Source organism: Haliotis cracherodii, unplaced genomic scaffold (assembly GCF_022045235.1).
Source record: "Haliotis cracherodii isolate W230 unplaced genomic scaffold, xgHalCrac1.p SCAF_14, whole genome shotgun sequence".
Lineage (NCBI taxonomy): Eukaryota > Metazoa > Mollusca > Gastropoda > Lepetellida > Haliotidae > Haliotis > Haliotis cracherodii.
In genome coordinates this window covers 14,578,252-14,603,038 of record NW_027266269.1, presented here as the reverse complement: position 1 = coordinate 14,603,038, position 24,787 = coordinate 14,578,252, and the positions used below count along the sequence as shown (strand labels likewise).

Sequence of the window (24,787 nt, the reverse complement as noted above, 5' to 3'; positions counted from 1 at the left end):
TCTGTTATTACACTGTATATCTACATATTATGTTAATAAACTTTATATCTACACATTCTGTTATTACACTCTATATCTATACATTCTGTCAATACACTCCATATCTACACATCCTTATATTGCGCTCCATATCGTTACACATTCTGTTATATCTACCATTCTGTTATTACACTCTATATCTACACATCCTGTTATTACGCTCCATATCGTTACACATTCTGTTATATCTACCATTCTGTTATTACACTGTATATCTACATATTATGTTGATAAACTTTATATCAACACATTGTGTTATTACACGCCATAGCGTTACACATTCTGTTATTATGCTCCATATCTACACTGTCCGGTATTACACTCGCTTATTTACACTCTCTGTTATTACACTGCATATCTACATATTCTGTTAATATACTTCATATCTACGTATTCTGTTATTGCACTCCATATCTACCCATTCTGTCAATAAACTCCATGCCTACACATTCTGTTAATACACTACATATCCATACATTCTGGGAAGACGCTCGATATCTACACATTCTGTAAATTATTACATTCCATATCAACACATTCTCTCAATACGCCCCTTAGCTGCACAATCTGTTATTACACGCCTTAACTATTCATCCTCTTATTAAAGAGTTTGATTTGCATTACTTAGAAGTTGACGGATGACGAGGTAGTCTTGCTTGATAACGGTATAAGTCAATACACTCCATATCTACACATTCCGTTATAACACGCCATTTCTACACTTTCTGTTAGTAAGCTCCAAATCAACATATTCTGTACACACCCACCAGACGTACCACTATAGTAGCAACTGTGTTGTACACACCCACCAGACGTACCACTATAGTAGGGACGGTTACACACCCACCAGACGTACCACTATAGTAGCGACAGTGTTGTACACACCCACCAGACATACCACTCTAGCAGCGACGGTGTTGTACAGAGACACCTGACGTACCACTATAGTAGCAACTGTGTTGTACACACCCACCAGACGTACCACTATGGTAGGGACGGTTACACACCCACCAGACGTACCACTACAGTAGCAACGGTGTTGTACACAGGCACCAGCCGTTCCACTATAGTAGGGAGGGTGTTGTACATAGACACCAGACGTACCACTATAGTAGCGACGGTGTTGTACACACCCACCTGACGTACCACTATAGTAGCGACGGTGAAACACTTACCAGACGTACCACTATAGTAGCGACCGTATTGTACACAGCCACCAGACGTACCGCTATAGTAGGAACGGTGTTGTACACAGGCACCAGACGTACCACTATAGTAGGGAGGGTGTTGTACACAGACACCTGACGTACCAATATAGTAGGGAGGGTGTTGTACACAGGCACAAGACGTACCACTATAGTAGGGAGGGTGTTGTACACAGCCACCAGACGTACCACTATAGTAGGAACGGTGTTGTACACAGCCACCAGACGTACCACTCTAGTAGGGAGGGTGTTGTACACAGGCACAAGACGTACCACTATAGTAGGGAGGGTGTTGTACACAGACACCTGACGTACCAATATAGTAGGGACGGTTACACAGCCACCAGACGTACCACTATAGTAGCAACAGTGTTGTACACAGCCACCAGACGTACCACTATAGTAGGAACGGTGTTGTACACAGGCACCAGACGTACCACTATAGTAGGGACGGTGTTGTAGACAGACACCTGACGTACCAATATAGTAGGGACATTGTTGTACACAGACACCTGGCGTACCACTATAGTAGGGACGGTGTCGTTTACAGCCACCAGACGTACCACTATAGTAGCGAGCGTGTTGTACACAGGCACCAGACGGACCACTTTAACAGCGAGCGTACCACTATAATAGGGACAGTGTTGTGGCAGGCACCTGACGTACCACTATAGTACCGACGGTGTTGTACACAGCCGCCAGACGTACCAATATAGTAGCGACGGTGTTGTACACAGGCACAAGACGTACCACTATAGTAGGAACGGTGTTGTATAGATACACCAGACGTACCACTATAGTAGGGAGGGTGTTGTACACAGGCACCAGACGTACCACTATAGTAGCAACAGTGTTGTACACAGGCACAAGACGAACCACTGTAGTAGGGACGGTGTTGTACACAGACACATGACGTACCACTATAGTAGCGTCGGTGTTGTACACAGCCACCAGACGTACCACTATAATAGGGAAAGTGTTGTAGACAGGCACCAGACGTACCACTATAGTAGCGACGGTGTTTTACAAATCCGCCAGACATACCAATATAGTAGGGACGGTGTTGTACAAAGACACCTGACGTACCAACATAGTAGCGACCGTGTTGTACAGAGACACTAGACGTACCACTATAGGAGCGACGGTGTTGTACAAACCAACCTGACGTACCACTATAGTAGCGACGGTTACACACCTACCAGACGTACCACTATAGTAGCGACGGTGTTTACACAGGCACCAGACGTACCACTATAGTAGGGAGGGTGTTGAACACAGACACCTGACGTACCAATATAGTAGGGACGGTTACACACCCACCAGACGTACCACTATAGTAGCAACAGTGTTGTACACAGCCACCAGACGTACCACTATAGTAGGAACGGTGTTGTACACAGGCACCAGACGTACCACTCTAGTAAGGAGGCTGTTGTACACAGGCACAAGACGTACCACTGTAGTAGGGACGGTGTTGTACACAGACACATGACGTACCACTATAGTAGCGTCGGTGTTGTACACAGCCACCAGACGTACCACTATAATAGGGAAAGTGTTGTAGACAGGCACCAGACGTACCACTATAGTAGCGACGGTGTTTTACAAAGCCGCCAGACATACCAATATAGTAGGGACGGTGTTGTACAAAGACACCTGACGTACCAACATAATAGCGACCGTGTTGTACAGAGACACTAGACGTACCACTATAGGAGCGACGGTGTTGTACAAACCAACCTGACGTACCACTATAGTAGCGACGGTTACACACCTACCAGACGTACCACTATAGTAGCGACGGTGTCGTACAAAGGCACCAGACGTACCACTATAGTAGGGAGGGTGTTGAACACACCAACCTGACGTACCACTATAGGGTGTTGTACACAAGTACAAGATATACCAATATAGTAGCGACCGTGTTGTACACAGACACCAGACGTGCCACTATAGTAGGGAGGGTGTTGTACACAGCCAACCTGACGTACTACTATAGTAGCGACGGTTACACACCCACCAGACGTACCACTATAGTAGCGACGGTGTAGTACACAGACACCAGACATACCGCTATAATAGGGACAGTGTTGTAAACAGGCACCAGACGTACCTCTTTAGTATCGACGGTGTTTTACAAAGCCGATAGACGTACCAATATAGTAGGGACGGTGTTGTAGACAGACACCTGACGTACCAATATAGTAGGGACATTGTTGTACACAGACACCTGGCGTACCACTATAGTAGGGACGGTGTCGTTTACAGCCACCAGACGTACCACTATAGTAGCGAGCGTGTTGTACACAGGCACCAGACGGACCACTTTAACAGCGGGCGTACCACTATAATAGGGACAGTGTTGTGGCAGGCACCTGACGTACCACTATAGTACCGACGGTGTTGTACACAGCCGCCAGACGTACCAATATAGTAGCGACGGTGTTGTACACAGGCACCAGACGTACCACTATAGTAGCGATGGTGTTGTATAGATACACCAGACGTACCACTATAGTTGCGACGGTGTTGTACACAGCCATCAGACGTACCACTATAGTAGCGACGGTGTTGTACACAGGCACCAGGCGTACCACTATAGTAGGGAGGGTGTTGTACACAGGCACCAGACGGACCACTTTAACAGCGAGCGTGTTGTACACAGCCGCCAGACGTACCACTATAGCAGCGACGGTGTTATACAAAGACACCAGACATACCACTATAATAGGGACAGTGTTGTGGACAGGCACCAGACGTACCCCTATAGTAGCGACGGTGTTGTACATAGACACCTGACATACCGCTATAGTAGGGACGGTATTGAACAGAGACACCTGACGTACCGCTATAGTAGCGATCGTGTTGTACACAAACACCTGACGTACCACTATAGTAGCGATCGTGTTGTACACAGACACCTGACGTACCGCTATAGTAGCGATCGTGTTGTACACAGACACCAGACGTACCAATATAGTAGCGAGCGTGTTGTACACAGCCGCCAGACGTACCACTATAGCAGCGACGGTGTTGTACAAAGACACCAGACATACCACTATAATAGGGACAGTGTTGTGGACAGGCACCAGACGTACCCCTATAGTAGCGACGGTGTTGTACATAGACACCTGACGTACCGCTATAGTAGGGACGGTATTGAACAGAGACACCTGACGTACCGCTATAGTAGCGATCGTGTTGTACACAAACACCTGACGTACCACTATAGTAGCGATCGTGTTGTACACAGACACCTGACGTACCGCTATAGTAGCGATCGTGTTGTACACAGACACCAGACATACCACTATAGTAGCGACCGTGTTGTACACAGACACCTGAGGTACCGCTATAGTAGCGATCGTGTTGTACACAGACACCTGACGTACCACTATAGTAGCGACCGTGTTGTACACAGACACCTGACGTACCGCTATAGTAGCTACTGCGTTGTACACAGACACCTGACGTACCGCTATAGTAGCTACTGCGTTGTACACAGACACCTGACGTACCGCTATAGTAGCTACTGCGTTGTACACACAACAGACGTACCACTATAGTAGGGACGGTGTTGTACACAAACAGCTGACGTACCGCTATACTAGCGATCGTGTTGTACACAGACACCTGACGTACCGCTATAGTAGCTACTGCGTTGTACACAGACACCTGACGTACCGCTATAGTAGCTACTGCGTTGTACACAGACACCTGACGTACCGCTATAGTAGCTACTGCGTTGTACACAGACACCTGACGTACCGCTTTAGTAGCTACTGCGTTGTACACAGACAACAGACGTACCACTATAGTAGGGACGGTGTTGTACACAAACAGCTGACGTACCGCTATACTAGCGATCGTGTTGTACACAGACACCTGACGTACCACTATAGTAGCAACCGTGTTGTACACAGACAGGAGTTCCCCCGCTCTGGTAGCGACCGTGACCAGTATGTCAGCCACTTGTAGCATTTCTCGCCGCCGCTGTCTTCAAGTGCATTTGGTTTGCTGTGTAGAATGACCAGCAGACACGATTGTGATGCTGCAAGAATTCATTTCAACTCAACTAACGGCTGGTGCGTGGCATAAAGGGGCCCAACTGAACAATGGTTGTGTAGCTTGGGACCAACCATGTCGGAGACGATTACCTGAACGCAGTACCATCCACTGACAATGTAAGCTCCCGCTTTACTAGTATACACAGGCTGTAGTGTGCGCGTAGCGGCGTTCTTCTCGGTCGATACCTTCTCTGTCTGTTTTAAAGATTGCTGGACCCCATACCGCTGTTCTACAGGCTGTTGTAATTGGCTTACCGACTACACATTTCTGTGTAACGTGTGGACACTACACTGGCGACCGCTTGTACGCTGCACGAGGGACGCGCGGAGAGTGACAGGGACATGGTGGGACACCGCGGAGGCTTTTTTGTGAAGCCACGTCAAGCGGTGAGTGACAATTCAGTGTATTTCTACGCTTCCCTGGAATCGGTAACAGATTATTTCGGTAATCCAGGCATGCTATGATTTACATAGCAGTGTTTGCAGTGACAAGTTTCAGAGTTGGCAACTAGGAACCCATCCTGCTGATGTCATTATCCAACTCTACCGAAGATGCCCACGTGCAGGCACATCTGACAACTGTCACGCAGTAGAACACACAGCCTCTGTAGACACTGCTAGCTTTGCCGCGTTTCCTAGATGTAAGACGAAAGCTATAGCGCAATACTGCGATCTGTATCATCTCCTGTTGTTAAGTGTAATGGTTTTAAGAGGAAGAAATGTCTTCTCTTAGTAAATAGTTTCTTATTTAGTGTGTTGATTAACTGTTCTGTGGCGGAACTTGAGGTGCATCTTTTCTACTTTTGTACTGTACGTCAGATGCCTGGCCCGCGAGAGAAAAGACATCGTTTTATGTCAATATCCGCTCCGTGTTAGACATTTGAACGAGATACTGGCTTTATAAGTGATTTTATGCAATCAAGTTTATGCATCGCTAACACATTACTCTCGGGTGCAGCTGGGATTACAGCCAGCTCGCATGGCTGGTGAGACAACACAACTTTTCTCATATGGCGAATCTATCAAAGGACTCCAAAAGTTGTTTGAATCAATACATCATAATCCATAACAAGCCGTGAGTATTGTAGCTCTAGTCTGCTTCTCAAAGAAGTCCCTGGTTTTCAAGACATCATTTCTTGCCTATTGTTGCAGTGGAGGTCTGGCGTTTTTATAACATTTCCACATTATGAAACACAGTGTCTGAAGCCAGTCCTACGTTGGCGCGGGGAAAGGAGTTAACTGCGTCATATACTGGACTTATGTGACGGACCCTCGGGACACGAGCAGTGGGGAGGAGGTATCACCAACACACCGGACAACACACGGGTAGTATAACAAGGGGAAGGCAGTGTCGTGGCTGTCAGGAGTCCGTGAGAGAGGAGTGCTGGTCAAGGGACAATAGAGAATATACATGTTCGGTGCACAATGGACTGTAACGACAAATACCCGGATGTAACTATTGCAGAGCAGAGGCCACTGACCAACGCCAATAACGTTGGTACCAAAGAGACAGTTGTCACACTTCGACAACCCCGCGACAAAGGGTGCTATATGTCAAGGTTTCAAGTGGGAATACTGTGTTCATTTCTCATTCTTGTGATTGTGATAATTACATTGTTGGTTCTGTTTTTCGGTACCGAGGTGGGGTGTTTCTGTTACGGCATATCCAGGGGACCAGCATCGTCTGCTCAAGGTCAAACACAGAAGCCGAACACCCGGCTGTCCAATGTAACCGACAACCTGCCCTTCGGCACAGCCACCAACCTCACTAACCCTGGACATCGGAAGTGCGTGTGTATAAATGGTTCCCTTGCGGACAACCATGGTCTTGATTCCACCATTTTCCCCACCCAGACACCTACAGACACGAACACTTTACCTCCATGGCGGAGGATCCGTCTCCCCCGGGACCTGGTTCCCTCATTCTACGAGGTGCAGCTGACAGTGGACCTAACTCACTTCATCTATCACGGCTCAGTGAACATCAGTGTGCGGGTGGTCAAAGCCACCAGTTTTGTCATGTTCCATAGGAATGCTATAGACATCATAGAACGTACGGTGCAGGTACTACCCATCGGTGACCAGTACCCTGCCAGGAAGATCAAGCGCCAGTTCTATGACAATGAGTACCAGTTCCATGTGGCAGAGCTGGATGGTGAGCTCCCTGCAGGGTCGGAGTACGTGATCCAAGTGGCCGAATACGACGGTCATATCAGGGACAATTTAACAGGGCTCTACTTCAGCTCCTACAAGACCAAAGAGGGCAGAACCAGGTAGGTCATACTTACCTTACTTCCTTCTTGAAGGTGTGTGTGTGTGTGTGTGTGTGTGTGTGTGTGTGTGTGTGTGTGTGTGTGTGTGTGTGTTTGTGTGTGTATGAAGCGTTGATCGTTATACCCAACAAGAATAATTGTTTTGTTGACGACAAGACGATGCTCTTTGTAATGGCGCACATGTTGACGTAATGTTGACTTCACTGGACAAAGCAGAACCAAGGCCAAATCAGAGACAAATGTATCTATTGAGATTATGATTGATTGATACCAAGTAACACGACTGGTAATCCTTATTTCACTACATGAATTCAAACAACGCGTTAGTTGTGACAAGGTGAAAGATGATACAGTTTGTCTGCAGGGTGCAAGTGTTGCCTACTTCAGGCACAGAATACAACCGTAAAGGCGAACACCTTCAATGGTTATATGTCGGCGATTCTTTGTATCGCAGTTTGTTGATGGACGACTGTGCGTATGTTTATCTTGAAAAGTTTATTTTGGAATATTTCCACTCAGAGGGAAGTTAGCCGTGTTAGTTGATGCAGCGGGTGTTATGATATATCTGACAGTACGGCACGAGGTCTACTGATCTAATGGATACATGATAAGATACAAAAAAAAATAAAAAAACATTGGATGATTTGGATAACTTTTTTACTTTACATATCAGGAGATAATGGCACGTGTCTTGTCCATGTTAGCCCAACTGCCTGGACATATAAACGTTTATGTAACGGCATGTACATATAAAGATGTGTATTACGGTCTGTACAAATAATCTGTCTGGCGCTCGGCAATAAGGGGCTAAAACAAGGACTGGTCGGCTCGGAGTTAGTGTCTGAGTAGGTGTACATGTTACGCTGCAGCATGGTATCTCACGCACACACATGTGAATGCACGTCGCTATGTAAGTGCGCTTATCTTGAACCCAGCGTTAAACCCAATTTCATCTCACCTCACCTGTACATATAAACGTTTGTACAACCGCATGTACATATAAACGTTTGTACAACCGCATGTACATATAAACGTTTGTACAACCGCATGTGCTTATGGACGTTTGAACAACCGCATATACATATGGACCTTGTACAACCGCATGTACATATAAACGTTTGTACAACCGCATGTACATTTGGACCGTGTACAGCCGCATGTACATCTAAACGTTTGTACAACCGCATGTACATCTAAACGTTTGTACAACCGCATGTACATCTAAACGTTTGTACAACCGCATGTACATATAAACGTTTGTACAACCGCATGTACATATAAACGTTTGTACAACCGCATGTACATATGGACCTTGTACAACCGCATGTACATCTAAACGTTTGTACAACCGCATGTACATATGGACCTTGTACAACGGCATGTACATATGGACTTTGTAAAACATTATGTTGTCAGCTCGATATGAAAAATGGATGAATTCATTTTCATTGAAATGAAGAGGCTTCCTGTCAGAAATGACGCTATAATGTGGGCCACATGATGCGTACCTTATTATTTCCTTCAACAAAGGATGCTATGGATAAAAGGGACATCTTCACTCTCACCATTGCAACATTACCGTTTGATGAAAAGGTAAAATCTTCATACATTTATATAGGTAAAACAAAAATCAGTTTGTACTTTTGTGAGTAGAGAAAATAATGTAAACAACTCGTTTGTTTGCTTATCATTTCATAGCAACATTCCTGTAAACGAGCCCCAGATGATCAAAAGGGGGAACAGTCACGCTAGTATACAGTGCACACAATTAGGGAATGCTTTAATCTTTGAAACGCTGTCCAACTACGGCAATTACGATCTTCGTTATGCTCGTACTATAATGCCTTGACAGAACTCCCGCGACCCAACTGAGAAACATGTACGCGCTATAGAGAGAATTTAAGTACTGCAAGCAAAGGTGTCTGAGTGACTTCACTTTGTCGTGAAGAATGTACCATGTAATTACTTGGGGTTAGCAGGTCTACAACCCAAATACTGCTATTCTTAATCGCATCCAACTGAAAGCCAACCAGGGGAAACGGGTGGCCAACTCGTCTCAGGTGCCGCAGTTCGCTGTGCCAAGTTGTGTCCTTTGGGCACGCCAGAAAACAATGACCGTGGATTCGAATCCCGGTTTGTCCCGATTACGTTACGTTCCCGGTTGGCCTCATATTGTGAGAGCGAGTCGCTGGCCCTATGTCTGACGGAGTGCCATGTTAACGTTGTGAGAGCGTCTCGCCAGCCCCATGTCTGACGGTGTCCCATGTTGTGAGAGCGTCTTGCTAGCCCCATGTCTGACGGTGTACCATGTTGTGAGAGCGTCTTGCTAGCCCCATGTCTGACGGAGTGCCATGTTAACGTTGTGAGAGCGTCTCGCCAGCCCCATGTCTGACGGTGTCCCATGTTGTGAGAGCGTCTCGACAGCCCCATGTCTGACGGTGTCCCATGTTGTGAGAGCGTCTTGCTAGCCCCATGTCTGACGGTGTACCATGTTGTGAGAGCGTCTTGCTAGCCCCATGTCTGACGGAGTGCCATGTTAACGTTGTGAGAGCGTCTCGCCAGCCCCATGTCTGACGGTGTCCCATGTTGTGAGAGCGTCTTGCTAGCCCCATGTCTGACGGAGTCCCATGTTGTGAGAGCGTCTCGCTAGCCCTATATCTGACGGAGTGCCATGTTAACGTTGGGAGAGCGTCTCGCTAGCCCCATGTCTGACGGTGTCCCATGTTGTGAGAGCGTCTTGCTAGCCCCATGTCTGACGGTGTCCCATGTTGTGAGAGCGTCTTGCTAGCCCCATGTCTGACGGTGTCCCATGTTGTGAGAGCGTCTCGCTAGCCCCATGTCTGACGGAGTGCCATGTTAACGTTGTGAGAGCGTCTCGCCAGCCCCATGTCTGACGGTGTCCCATGTTGTGAGAGCGTCTCGCTAGCCCCATGTCTGACGGAGTCCCATGTTAACGTTGTGAGAGCGTCTCGCCAGCCCCATGTCTGACGGTGTCCCATGTTGTGAGAGCGTCTCGCTAGCCACATGTCTGACGGAGTGCCATGTTAACGTTGTGAGAGCGTCTCGCCAGCCCCATGTCTGACGGTGTACCATGTTGTGAGAGCGTCTCGCTAGCCCCATGTCTGACGGAGTGCCATGTTAACGTTGTGAGAGCGTCTTGCCAGCCCCATGTCTGACGGTGTCCCATGTTAACGTTGTGAGAGCGTCTCGCTAGCCCCATGTCTGACGGAGTGCCATGTTAACGTTGTGAGAGCGTCTTGCTAGCCCCATGTCTGACGGTGTCCCATGTTAACGTTGTGAGAGCGTCTTGCTAGCCCCATGTCTGACGGAGTGCCATGCTGTGAGAGCGTCTCGCCAGCCTCATGTCTTGCCACACAGTTGTGAGAGAGTCTCTGAGGTGAGAATCAATGCCGAGTATTACGGATGACATTTGAGTGTGCACCTGCCGTTGGGACCATGTACCTACACATCGCATCTGCAGAGGACACACGGTGACTGCTGTGGTCTACTGTGGACCAGCCAAGGGTTGGAGGTATCCCACGACCTGCCTGGTCTGTGACGGTTGTCATTAGCACGGTGGAATAATGTGTTTTAAAAAAAGTAAAGTAGGAGGGAAATGTCAGTGGCAGTGATTGACTATCCAGCACTTTGATCACTAAACATCTGAAATAGCTGAAGCTAATTTCAGCACCGAACTATGAAGAGGGGCTGAGTGGCATATTTCCACACGTCTGCATAACGAAAAGCACCCTTCGGGTAACCCCACACCCCGTCCCCACCTAATCATGTCGACAGTATCCTTGGTCCTCACCAAGGGCAGTATCACCATGGTAGGGCGATTAGGGATGGATGGGAGGTGGGGTGTGGGTGAGGAGACAGACATCCCTTCCTCACACTGAAGCCCATACAAACTTAAAACCCACTTCAAATGATACATTTGTGTGATTGAACAAACATGGTGTTTATATAAAATCAGTGGACACAGGAACAAGGTGATCTATGACTGGCAGTGAGTGTCGGGGACCTGCTGTATATATACAGACACGGGAACAAGGTGATCTATGACTGGCAGTGAGTGTCGGGGACCTGCTGTATATATACAGACACGGGAACAAGGTGATCTATGACTGTCATTGGGTGTCGGGGACCTGCTGTATATATACAGACACGGGAACAAGGTGATCTATGACTGTCATTGGGTGTCGGGGAACAAGGTGATCTATGACTGTCAGTGAGTGTCGGGATTCAACTGTATATATACAGACATGGGAACAAGGTGATCTATGACTGTCAGTGAGTGTCGGGATTCAGCTGTATATATACAGACACGGGAACAAGGTGATCTATGACTTTCAGTGGGTGTCAGGGAACAAGATGATCTATGACTGTCATTGGGTGTCGGGATTCAGCTGTATATATACAGACATGGGAACAAGGTGATCTATGACTGTCAGTGAGTGTCAGGGAACAAGATGATCTATGACTGTCATTGGGTGTCGGGAATCAGCTGTATATATATACAGACACGGGAACAAGGTGATCTATGACTGTCAGTGAGTGTCGGGATACAGCTGTATATATACAGACATGGGAACAAGGTGATCTATGACTGTCATTGTGTGTCAGGGAACAAGGTGATCTATGACTGGCAGTGAGTGTCGGGATTCAGCTGTATATATACAGACATGGGAACAGGGTGATCTATGACTGTCATTGCGTGTCGGGATTCAGCTGTATATATACAGACACGGGAACAAGGTGATCTATGACTGTCAGTGAGTGTCGGGATTCAGCTGTATATATACAGACACGGGAACAAGGTGATCTATGACTGTCAGCGAGTGTCGGGATTCAGCTGTATATATACATACATGGGAACAAGGTGATCTATGACTGTCAGTGAGTGTCGGGATTCAGCTGTATATATACAGACATGGGAACAAGGTGATCTATGACTGTCATTGGGTGTCAGGGAACAAGGTGATCTATGACTGTCATTTCGGTGTCGGGAATCATCTGTATATATACAGACACGGGAACAAGGTGATCTATGACTGTCATTGTGTGTCAGGGAACAAGATGATCTATGACTGTCATTGGGTGTCAGGGAACAAGGTGATCTATGACTGTCATTGGGTGTCGGGATTCAACTGTATATATACAGACATGGGAACAAGGTGATCTATGACTGTCAGTGAGTGTCGGGATTCAACTGTATATATACAGACATGGGAACAAGGTGATCTATGACTGTCAGTGAGTGTCGGGATTCAGCTGTATATATACAGACACGGGAACAAGGTGATCTATGACTTTCAGTGGGTGTCAGGGAACAAGATGATCTATGACTGTCATTGGGTGTCGGGATTCGGCTGTATATATACAGACATGGGAACAAGGTGATCTATGACTGTCAGTGAGTGTCAGGGAACAAGATGATCTATGACTGTCATTGGGTGTCGGGAATCAGCTGTATATATATACAGACACGGGAACAAGGTGATCTATGACTGTCAGTGAGTGTCGGGATACAGCTGTATATATACAGACATGGGAACAAGGTGATCTATGACTGTCAGTGAGTGTCGGGATTTAGCTGTATATATACAGACATGGGAACAAGGTGATCTATGACTGTCATTGGGTGTCAGGGAACAAGGTGATCTATGACTGTCATTGGGTGTCGGGATTCAGCTGTACACAGCAAAAAAAGTGTAGGTTTCCGTCTTCCGGAAACCTTCCGGAAACCTTCCGGATACCTTCCCATTTTGGATCCGGCCCGGATACCTTCCGGAAACCTTCCGGAAACCTTCCAAAAAAAATGTCAAAATTTGGGGGGTGCATTTTGTTCACTTAAGTGTGAAACACATAAAAAAATTAACTTGAAAATACCAAGCAATTTGAAGGTTGTTGAAGGCATCTGGAAGGTTTCCGGAAGGTTTCCGGAAGGTATCCGGAAGGTATCCGGATGCAAATTTTCTTCATGACTTGCTTCTGGTAAATAATGTTAGCCTGTGCATTACAGGTACCTGTTGTAATATTCTGTGTTATTTTAATGGTAAATATCCTCCTAAAACATTTTTGGAGAAGAAAATTGTTCAATTTCATATTTTGTCCTTTTCAGATGTTAATGGTATTTAATGAACAAACATCAGTTCTTGTATAATGATATCCTTAAATTTCATGTCCAGACTTCCAGTTTGTACTGAGAAAAAGAAAAAGTTACAGGTACCTGTTGTAATATTCTGTGTTATTTTAATGGTAAATATCCTCCTCAAACTGAGATATGTGGGCATGCATTGTTCACAAGTTGTTTTGCGACATGGGTCCAATGTGTGAAGCTTTTTGCTGGTGTCCGCCACCATGATATTGTTGCAATATTGCTAAAAGTGGCAAAACAGCATTCTCACTCACAAAAAAATGGAAAGTCATTGGCTATGTGCTTTGGCATTTGGCCCTGGTGAGATTAACAGATTAGTTTGGAACGGTATCAGTACTTGTTATATCGGGACAGTGTAGTTTCATGGGAATATAAAACAGAATACAATTGTCCCAAATTGGTGCATAAGACTAATGGCATCCATAGAAAACACCTAAATAAAGTACAGAAAAAATATCAATGTCATTTGTCTACTAAGGTGGAACTACAACTTTTGTTAAGTATTTATAGTAGGAAAACATTCAGGGCATTAGTACATTTCATATTTGTTCAGCACCTATGTTATGGCTGATCAGTATTATATATCTTTATGCTAATGAAGCAAAACAAATCATGTTTTTGGAAAAAAATATTATTTATTGATTATATGGCATTTCATAGGTACATATCACAAATTGAAAGTTGATCAAGCAAGAAGAGGAACTAGCATAAAGTAACCAGTGGTGTTTGCAAGGCCTTACAGAACAGACGCTTCAATGCCATTTTCTAAATAAACAAATTAGTCAAATCTCAGAAGAATTTTATTGAAGAAAAATATCTAAAGTCAATTATGTTTCTGCAGTAAACCACAAAAGTCATTCAGATTTGTATGGTCAGCATCGGTGTACACAACCTGGACATAGTCACAGTGCTTTGGCATAAATTCATTCAGACTTCATTAGTGTCATAATAAAACCACCTACAGTCACACTGATGTGGCATTATTCATTCAGAATCATCACTTTCTGAGGTGAATCTGTTGGTTGTTATCAGGAGTACTGTTCATCTTCCGGCGAGTCCCTTGTCTGAATTGTGTGAGCAAGATCTTCTTAAATGTAGCTGGTGTGAGATTGTGAAATCCAGGTACCTGAAACATTTCATAACATCTTTAGAAACTTGTTAGTCAAAAGTTATGAAACACACACATATTTACAAATGTTTAAAGTTGTTTTCTCAAACAGTGAGGTATTGACAATTTATCTTGCAACTGATATTTAACCAATCTTTGAACATGTAAATAAGCCATTGCAAACAGTAAAGTGTTCAGAAAATACAAAAATGTATCCGGTCTTCTAAAACAATACCACAAGGTTCACCTGAATTTTGGTTGAGTGTTTGCATTACATCAAAATGTAAGGAAGGGTAAACAAGACTATGAAAAACTAAGTTACATAGGTTCTTATACATAAATACATAAATGCAACTATTCATAATTATCAAAACACATGTCATGTAAGTGATCTCAAAATACAACATAATGAGCGAGTGAGTTGGTATAGTTTCATGCAGCTTGTTAGCAATATTCCAGCTATGGGCTTCACACATTGTACCCATGTGGTGAATTGAACCCGGGTTTCAGAGACTGTTTCACCCACTAGGCTACCCTTGCACACCAAATACAAAAGAAAGTATATTAGGAATTCAGACAATAGATATTCTCACCAAATTCATTAATGGAAGCTATATTGAAATTCAAATTTTGACAAATTAGGATGAGACTGTAGAAGCATTTATCTAAGTTATTATGGATATTAAATATCTACCGTTAATTGGTAGTCCATCATAGACAGTGATAAGAAATTCAACTGAAAAGTACAACCTGAACCATCAACTAAAAACTATGTATATTACATTAAAGGGGCCGGTCATGTATTACCGGTATGTTCTCATTCATTTTTGACACAACCCTCCCTGAAAGAAAATGCAAAGCACTTAATATTTTATTGTCCATTTTGTCCAAAGTCTCCCCTAGAGACTCTCACATTTTAGGGTGACCCTCCCTGTTTGTTCTGATCTGAATTCAAATATTCATGACTCATTATCATATTTTATCATTCATCCTATCTTTTTTGAAAATTAACTAAATAAAGATTAACTATAACATGCAAATCTGCCAAAATATTGGCCTGGCAAAGTTTAAATTAATCATAATTACAGTTATAAAGTTTTGGATCCATCGTCTGTTTCTAAATACAGTGAAACCCAACTTTGACTTGTGTGGCATTGTTGAATCATCTACCCAATGTTCTTTATGCATTGATATGCATCTGCACAGAGTGGTCAAAGTCTGTGTCTGACACATAGTGTGCTACAAGGGAGACATCAGTTTGTGTCTAGCCAAACTGTCTGATAATCTCAAGGGCTGCCTTGGTAGCATCAAGGGATGTAGCTAATCCTAAATAAACATAAAACAAGTGACATCATCTCTTCTACAGAACACATGATCAAAGCCTGCCCCACCTTTGATGTTTATTACCTTGCTACTCTAAAAACAGCTAATTAGCAAAATGAACTCAATGTCAAATCATTGTGGACTAGGGATTAACAGGGCAATTAGTGTCGGGTGGGTATTAGTACTTGCAATTGTCTGTTAATTACTTAATTGAGTAGTGACGGCTTAGTCAGTTGTGCCTTTACAAATGTTATTCAACTTATCGAGTCAGTTTACTATGTACCATGCTTCTTGGGACCAAGGAAATGTATCTTGCTGGATAACAGTTTTTTTCTAATTTATCAGAGATCAGAAATAATAATAATGACGTTTTTGATGTGCATTTCTTTGTTGTGTTCACTAGGATGATGGTGATGTTGTTTGAATTATTAGACACTATTTATTCCAAAAGAGGAATAGGGTTGGTGAAGAGGCAAAGCTTATTTGAACAACATATATATTGATATACAGAAACTGTACAACAAACAGATTAACTGTATCTACAGTTGAAACTATCATGATGCAAATTTTCACTGAATCAAAGTCATATCTTTTCAAGACTCAGATCAGGTTGTAGTGATTGAAGGTCACATTAAACTTGCTAATTTCAAATCATTCATCCCACACTTATGATTTGGTTTGTTGTTTTATGCCGCACTCAAGCAATATTCCGGCTATATGTAAATAATCAAGTCTGGACCAGACAGTCCAGTGATTGACATCATGAGCATCGACCCACACAATTGGGATCAATGACATGCATCAACCAAGTCACCGAGCCTGATCGCAACCTGATGACGAGCATTGTCGCCCGTTACGGAAAGTATTGGGTTACAAATATCCCTTGTAAAACCTTTCAACATGTTCAAATGACACATCGAAAGGACATTGTGAAAAATTGCACCATGTTAGGATTCTTAAATACAGTTTCAGCTTGACATTGAGTACTTTAAACTTTAAAGTGAAAAATACATTCACAACAGTCGGTGAGTAAATTGGAGTAGGGGAATAATTTCGAAGGTAAACTTGTTTCAACGTTTAACAACTACATGCATTTGTGTTTGTATGAGACGATGTGTGTTTAATTCCATATATTTTACTTCAAAGCATGTTATCACAATAAATTGAGTCGGGTATCGGATAAGTTGGAGTAGAGGCTAATTTCTATTGTAAACCTGTTTTAACATTTCACAATTATTGGTCTTTGCAAGTTATCATTCCTAGTTTAAATTCATTTATTTTACCAAGGTAAAAAAAAAAATAAGGTGTCATTTTCGTCAAGTAATAATCGCCGTTTTCGCTTTCGGCGAGTATTTCGCCAGTCAGTGCTGTTTTGCTAAGGTGTCGTTTCAGCTATAACCCGCTTATTGCACATTATTAGTTTCAATTTATATTTATAATCATTTTAACCACTGTAATAAGTAAAAAAATGAAATAAAAGTATATAGAAAATAAACAAGCACTTGTTATAAAATGTGCATCCGCAGGCAATATTTATAAGATAATCCTGCATGTAGCTGTGGCCATCACACTGAAGATGCACTTCACTTACTTTTCATATGTCCAAATTACAATGATTTAAGACAGAATATGTACTATTATGTTAAGGGATATGATCTAAATTCAATTCTATTAGGTAATCCTGAAAGGACGTCAAAAATAAACTTAGAAATTCTTAAATCAGTAGAAGACTACATTCAGCTATCCAATAGGTTTTGTGATTGTACATAGCATCTTAAATTTATAATACTATTCCTTGCCGTATATTGCAGTACACTATTACTACTAAAAATGCGACCTGACAGCGCCGACAACGTAGTTTCTATAATTAGAACATGTATATAATTGTATTCCTTGACTGTACTTTTGTCATATCATATTGTATTCTAATTCTGGAGCGGTATTCAAATAAGTTTTTGCTTGTTTACCCATCCAGTTCACATATAAATGTTTAAAACAATATTTAGTAAACAAATAATTTAAACTCATGCAACAACATAGCGTGTGAAGACGATAGACCACTGAAAAGAGCATATATATGCACATCCAATGACCCCTGACATCACAAGGCATTGTTTTGCCAGGGTGTCAGGCAACAGAATACTACGAATTACATCACAGGGTACTGTGACCTGTTTGAAAAGGTACTGTATTCTAAAGGTAGGCCCAAAATTCTAGACAATCCAGTGATTGATATTGTGAACATCAATCCACACTGTTAGATGGTCACTGTCAGATGCCATGAACCAGGTCACTGAGCCTGATCACCTGATCTATTAGGTTATCTCTTATGGGTGAGGCTAAAACGGCACGTCAGCAAAATGTCACTGATTTCTCCAACGAAAACAGCACCTTGATTTGGCAAAAAGGGCTACTAATTGTTGTCTGTTATCTGGAGAGACATGTTGATTCCTGGCCGAAATATATATAAATGAAATTTCTATAAAATTACTATTTATTTCCTACTTACTAAAATAAATATGACATATATAGTATACCTGCTGTCCAGTTTCTTGACATTTTCGCCAGACTCAGGTTCAGCTTGACATTGAGCTAATCTGAGTAAAGCTACTTAAAACTTCAAAGCATGTGATCTTTCAATGATAAGTTTAGTTGCACCTCCCAATCAGAATCATGAGTAAATTTGAGCAGAGGCTAATTTCTAATGTAAACTATTTTTAGGTGACTAACATTTAACAATTATTTGTGTTTGCAAGTTTAATTGCATTTATTTTACTTCAAAGAAATCAAAGCATATTATATTTTCACAATAAGTTTAGTTGCATCTCCAAATCAGAGTCGGCAAGTAGATGCTAGTTTTTAATGTAAACCTTTTTGAAAATTTCTCAGTTATTTGTGTTTACAAGTGACCATGCAAGTTTAATGTCATGTATTCGGGCATATTCAGACCCAAGGTAAAAAAAAATAACAAGGTGCTGTTTTCACCAGGCAATAGTAGGCGAGGTACTATTTCCCTTTATAGTTTTACCCTCTCTTACAACTAGCATAGGTTGATGGGGACCAATTCCAACCCGGAATCCCCAAATGAGTGGGTATGGTTTTACGCTGTTTTTAGCAATACCACAGCAAGGGACACCTGACATAGACTTCACACATTGTACCCATGACAAGAATCGAACCTTGGTCTTCAGCACTTCAACCACTATGCTACCCCACCGCCAAAATTCCCAACATGATAAAGTTGTTATCACGGTATTCTTCAACAAGTTCAAGTGAAAATATCCATACCTTTCAAATGTCTTATCTTCCACTTCACTATGTTCACTGTTGCAAAACTCCTGTCATTTAATTTGTTCTTGATTATTCACACCTGCAAAAGTAAGTTTAGTCGGTACGGTATGAACTAAAAAATGAGTCACTATAGAGTATCTAGATAAAGGAATACAAGTAAGCAAACATATTTCTACATCATATACATTAGCAAGGATTAACATAAATTAGGTAGATTGCTTATCCTACAAAAATTAAATCACACATTTACTAACATATATAACACAGAATAAGTGGCTTACAGAAGATAAATAACTTTAATACGTGATCAATATGATTAACATATTCCTTACCTGAATCAGAGACCATATAACAGTCTATGTATTATGGTCTCTGTCTGAATATGTCACATCTTCAGCTCCCTGCAATCGAGGTTGTGAAACATTTCTGCTGTAGGAATATTACATCCGCTGGGATATCCCTTGTCACACTGCCTGGCATGGTAGGCAAACGCATATTCCATACACCACATAGGTATACTTCCTAATACACACTGTCGAAATCCCCGCGGCTCCCAATATGGCCTGTATGAACTGTAATCGGCCAACCTCGTCTCTTTCCGTAACTGCTGCAGAAATGACCGCTCGTCATTCGTGACCAACTCGTGTTATTCCGGGACAAGCAAGTCTACCCATAATTCCCTGTATGGCCGAGGGCGCCATTTTGGAACACAATTGTAAACAAACACTCAAACCTCGTGTACTCGATGTACACCGTGATGCTTGATTGCGATATGCTTACCTCGTGTATGGATACATTGTTCTCAATCACCCGTAACTCGGAAATCCCGGTCGAAATCCACCTGAGCCATCCACAACGAGGACGTCAAGTATTTCGAAAACTCGATTGACAGCCGAAGGAAGGAAGAGCAGCTTGCAGATGCCAGGTATGTAGCAGGGCTTCGAGACATAATGTTCCATGATTTCTATACAGAGATCTTATGGAATGGATTGATTTAGATATTTTCCTGATCTCCATGTTACAACTGTAAACGTCAAGGGCCTTTTAGTTTTGTTGTTTTCGGAAACCCTTTGTTATTATTATGATCAAGTGTTTGTTGTGACATGGTATTTCTATTTGGGCTTGCATAAGAGCTACAGTTGCAGGACTTTTAAGGGTCGTGTCCTTATTCTCAACATAACGCTGGGATTTGATGATGAGGGTTAGTTACCAAGGGTATAAATCTGGCAAAGTGCATGTCAAACAAAACGTGGCATTCAATTCCAATCATGTGTTGCCACCTGAACCACCTGAAAGTGAGATATGGATTACAATGAATAATGACAGATTATCAATCTTTAACAAATTCACACTGAAACATTGAAAGGATAAAGACAAGTTAGTTGTTTTCTGTTTCAGCATGTTCAGGGTTTGTGGGGAGGTTCACAGACATCCTCAGGGAGGATACCAAGTATTGAGTGAGTATTTTTGTTTGTGATAAATACAAACTACATGTATTCATCATGGTATATTTCAATGTAATGTGAAACATCACACTCACAATAGTCCAGCTCTGTGATGACAGCCTGTAAATAATTGAACATGGACCAGGCAATCTAGTGATTGTTATTTTCAGCAAAGATCCATGCCCTCAGAGTATGATGACAACCTAGTCTGACCACTCAATTCATTAGTTGATTAGTGTTTGCAGCGGTAGAAACTAACACTTTCAGTCCACTAGTCCTAAAATGATAGCATATAGCAAAACCTTTAAAATGTCAAAATGACTAGTGCCAATTTCTAACCCTGGTGTTTGGATGTTGTGTTTGTGTGTGTATGTATGAGTGTATTAAATTGGTTTGTTGTTTAACGCCGCACTCAGCTGTATGATGGCGGTCTGTAAATAATCGAGTCTGGACCAGACAACCCAGTGATTCATATCATGAGCATCGAGCCACGGAATTTAGATCAATGACATGCATCAACCAAGTCAGAGTCTGACCACCCGATCCCGTTAGTCACCTTTTACGACAAGCACAATGGCCTTTTACGGCAAGCATGGGTTGCTGAAGACCTAGTCTACCCCGGAATCTTCACGGGTCGAGTGTATTTAACTTAAATCATGAATCCTATACTTGTTTCTCTGTGCTTTTACAATGTAACCCAAATTTTCTCGGGAATAATAAAGTATTCTCTTATTTATATCATTTCTGAACAAAGTGTCATATCAAGGTTAGATCTCTGTCAAAACAGTGCCATGGAAAAGCCAAACAAATAGCCTAGAAATAAAAGTAAATACTGCATTGCATTAATCTGCATTTCAAGAAAATGTGGCAATAATTCATGGAATGATATTCAACATGGTGAGGATCTCTCTGCATTGTCGAACAAGTTATTTCCTATGTAATGTATGTGTTGAATGACCCTGACTTTGTTGTCAAAATATTGTTTTAACATTTGTTAAATATGGGGATAAATGTCATCTCTGAATGTTTGACATGAATTATTATGATTAGGGTAGTTCTAAGTCGGAATCACAACCGGGGTCTTTTCATTTGAATCAAATGTACAACATGTACAGTTTGGACATTTCTGTGATGTGAATGCTACTTATGTTTGTAGAATGTCCGGATGAATAAAAGAGACAGTCATCCGTGCAGCATCAATGCAAAGAAAGACCATAGAAGAGCAACAGTGAGTGGTAAATATTTTGAAATTATTCTGTTTGGTTCATATGGTTATTTTGCAAATATGTCTTCAGTTTGTTCCTTATCGCTGTAGGCACGGATGTCCTATTATCTAAGGCACTACAATTTTCTGTGCAGAGTTGCATCTCTTGGGCTTAGCAGAAACCTATAGTCATGGGTTCAAATCCTGGTTCTCCCCGATTATGTTGCTAGGTTTGTCAGCATTATACACATACTCGTGGGATTCATCAAAGACCTGCATCACTTAGGACTTTCTTCCCACATCAAACTAACATGCGGTGATATATCTGGAATACTGTTCAAAGCAGTGTTAAAGCCAAATCATTTATTTAACACTGCATCCAGCAATAGTTTGGCTATGTGACAAGGATTGTGAATATATATTTTTCCATGTTGATGAGTTGAAACAATCACTAAATGACATCTCTTAAAAAGATTCCCAGCATTCCAAGCCTAATTAATAGATAAGGTTGTGATTGAGTAGGCTCATTGATCACATGTAATCATACCACAGTGATGTGGGATATTGTCCATAATAGTTATCATCGGTTTGTCTGGACCGAGTTCATAACATTAGTCACTGGTTTGTCTGGTTGAGATTTGAGATGTGATTATCTTAAATGTTTAGCATATAGACTCACATATGACAACTTAAGTGATTTTGCTGCCTTCTATCTGTAAGTACATGTGGCAACAATTCTTTTTGATTGCTAAAATCTTTTTACATAATGCTGCAGAAACTGAAGTCCTGCTTGAGATCCCTGGATGAGTACTCCAGGTTGACAGTCTGGAAGGACCAGACAAGGGAGTCCTAAACATAGGCTGCACCCCTTCAGATATCAGAGGTGATTTGCAGACAGCGACGATGAGGGTCCTGTTATTTCAATGGAGGCCGACCGAGAAATAGTATGCCAAATGGTACTGGGACACACAAAGGCTGGTCTGGCTAATGTGAGAAGACCAACCAATGCCAAGCTGGAGTGGAATTCTTCCAGGACATTCAGGAAATTCTTGTAAACACTTGAAAGGAATGATAAATGGGACTTATTGTCTTTAAATGTGGACCCAAACACCAAATGCATCTGCATCAGGAACCATCATGTGAACACTGTTCAATGTGCGATATACTATAGGCATATGAATAAAAGAAATTGATAATTTGATTGTTGCTTATGTTTCATTTGTCAGCTGTGTAAATGGGGATGTTTCATGATTTGGCCTCAGTTTAATAGCCACACTTATCTTATGAAACCATGCATTGCTTGGGCATCTCAAGATAAATAACACATGTTTCCTTTGCTCTGAAAATGTCTGATGACACATTGATCTGTTATGTCAAAGGTTAAAGTCACAACCAGACAAAAAGTTTGTTTGTGGTCTAACTCTTCCTTTGGGCAGGGGTCGAAGTTGGAAAAAGGTCGTGTGTGATCTATATATACTACATTTTCCCTTAAATTGCCTTTTCTACAGAAGTCTTAGTAACTCTTATACATATACTGGTTACATTACTTCCATATTTTGGTCAATGATATGTTGAATTCTACCAAAGGACTGCATATTTGGTTTATGTGCTGGATAGCTCTTTGAAATGTTTTTGAAATATTTATCACTGATATTGAAGGTCAAATTCACACTCAGAAGTGATAACTCATGAGGGGGTTGAAGTGTAAGATCAAGGAAACAGTGAAGGGGTCATTCATAAAGTATTTCTGCAATTATAACTAAAATGCCTATTTCTGGAGATATTTGTGAAGTATTAAGCACATCGTTGTTATATTATTTGAATACACATATATGTGCAGTGGTTACAACTCCAGTGTCAAATTAACTGTCAATCCCTTTTAATAAAATAATTCACAGTAACTGAGGAAGAGCTTACTGTAGTACCATAAAACTAGGGTGAGGCAAATGTCAATGAAGTTAGTATTTTGGATATAACAAGTACATGTACCGTTACAAATAGTCTTATTATCATCTCACTAGGACCAAAGGCCCAAGTGAGCACATTGTCAATGACTTTTTCTTTTTCTCAGTACAAACTGGAAGTCTGGACATGAAATTTAAGGATATCATTATACAAGAACTGATGTTTGTTCATTAAATACCATTAACATCCGAAAAGGACAAAATATGAAATTGAACAATTTTCTTCTCCAAAAATGTTTTAGGAGGATATTTACCATTAAAATAACACAGAATATTACAACAGGTACCTGTAATGCACAGGCTAACATTATTTACCAGAAGCAAGTCATGAAGAAAATTTGCATCCGGATACCTTCCGGAAACCTTCCGGAAACCTTCCAGATGCCTTCAACAACCTTCAAATTGCTTGGTATTTTCAAGTTAATTTTTTTATGTGTTTCACACTTAAGTGAACAAAATGCACCCCCCAAATTTTGACATTTTTTTTGGAAGGTTTCCGGAAGGTTTCCGGAAGGTATCCGGGCCGGATCCAAAATGGGAAGGTATCCGGAAGGTTTCCGGAAGGTTTCCGGAAGACGGAAACCTACACTTTTTTTGCTGTGGTACATATACAGACATGGGAACAAGGTGATCTATGACTGTCAGTGAGTGTCAGGGAACAAGATGATCTATGACTGTCATTGGGTGTCGGGAATCAGCTGTATATAT

At 42.1% G+C, this 24,787-nt stretch overlaps 1 protein-coding gene and 2 long non-coding RNA genes across 3 annotated transcripts in view; 2 read left to right on the top strand and 1 right to left on the bottom strand.

Moving 5' to 3' along the window:
* Nucleotides 1–5,189: 5,189 nt before the first annotated feature.
* The window catches only part of LOC139461020 (glutamyl aminopeptidase-like), a 167,858-nt gene continuing 148,260 nt past the window's right edge, over nucleotides 5,190–24,787 (top strand). The window contains exon 1 of the mRNA XM_071242502.1: nucleotides 5,190–7,584. Within this exon, the coding sequence (XP_071098603.1) occupies nucleotides 6,737–7,584 (848 nt within the window). The 5' untranslated portion in view covers nucleotides 5,190–6,736. The remainder of the gene's footprint in view (nucleotides 7,585–24,787) is intronic.
* Nucleotides 14,390–20,254, bottom strand: LOC139461021 (uncharacterized). The gene is made up of 3 exons (XR_011652864.1): nucleotides 19,799–20,254; nucleotides 19,464–19,545; nucleotides 14,390–14,870 (listed from the first exon to the last, which is right to left on the bottom strand). It is a non-coding gene; the product is annotated as an uncharacterized lncRNA (long non-coding RNA).
* On the top strand, nucleotides 20,132–23,189 carry LOC139461022 (uncharacterized). The gene is made up of 4 exons (XR_011652865.1): nucleotides 20,132–20,391; nucleotides 20,865–20,923; nucleotides 22,068–22,146; nucleotides 22,891–23,189. It is a non-coding gene; the product is annotated as an uncharacterized lncRNA (long non-coding RNA).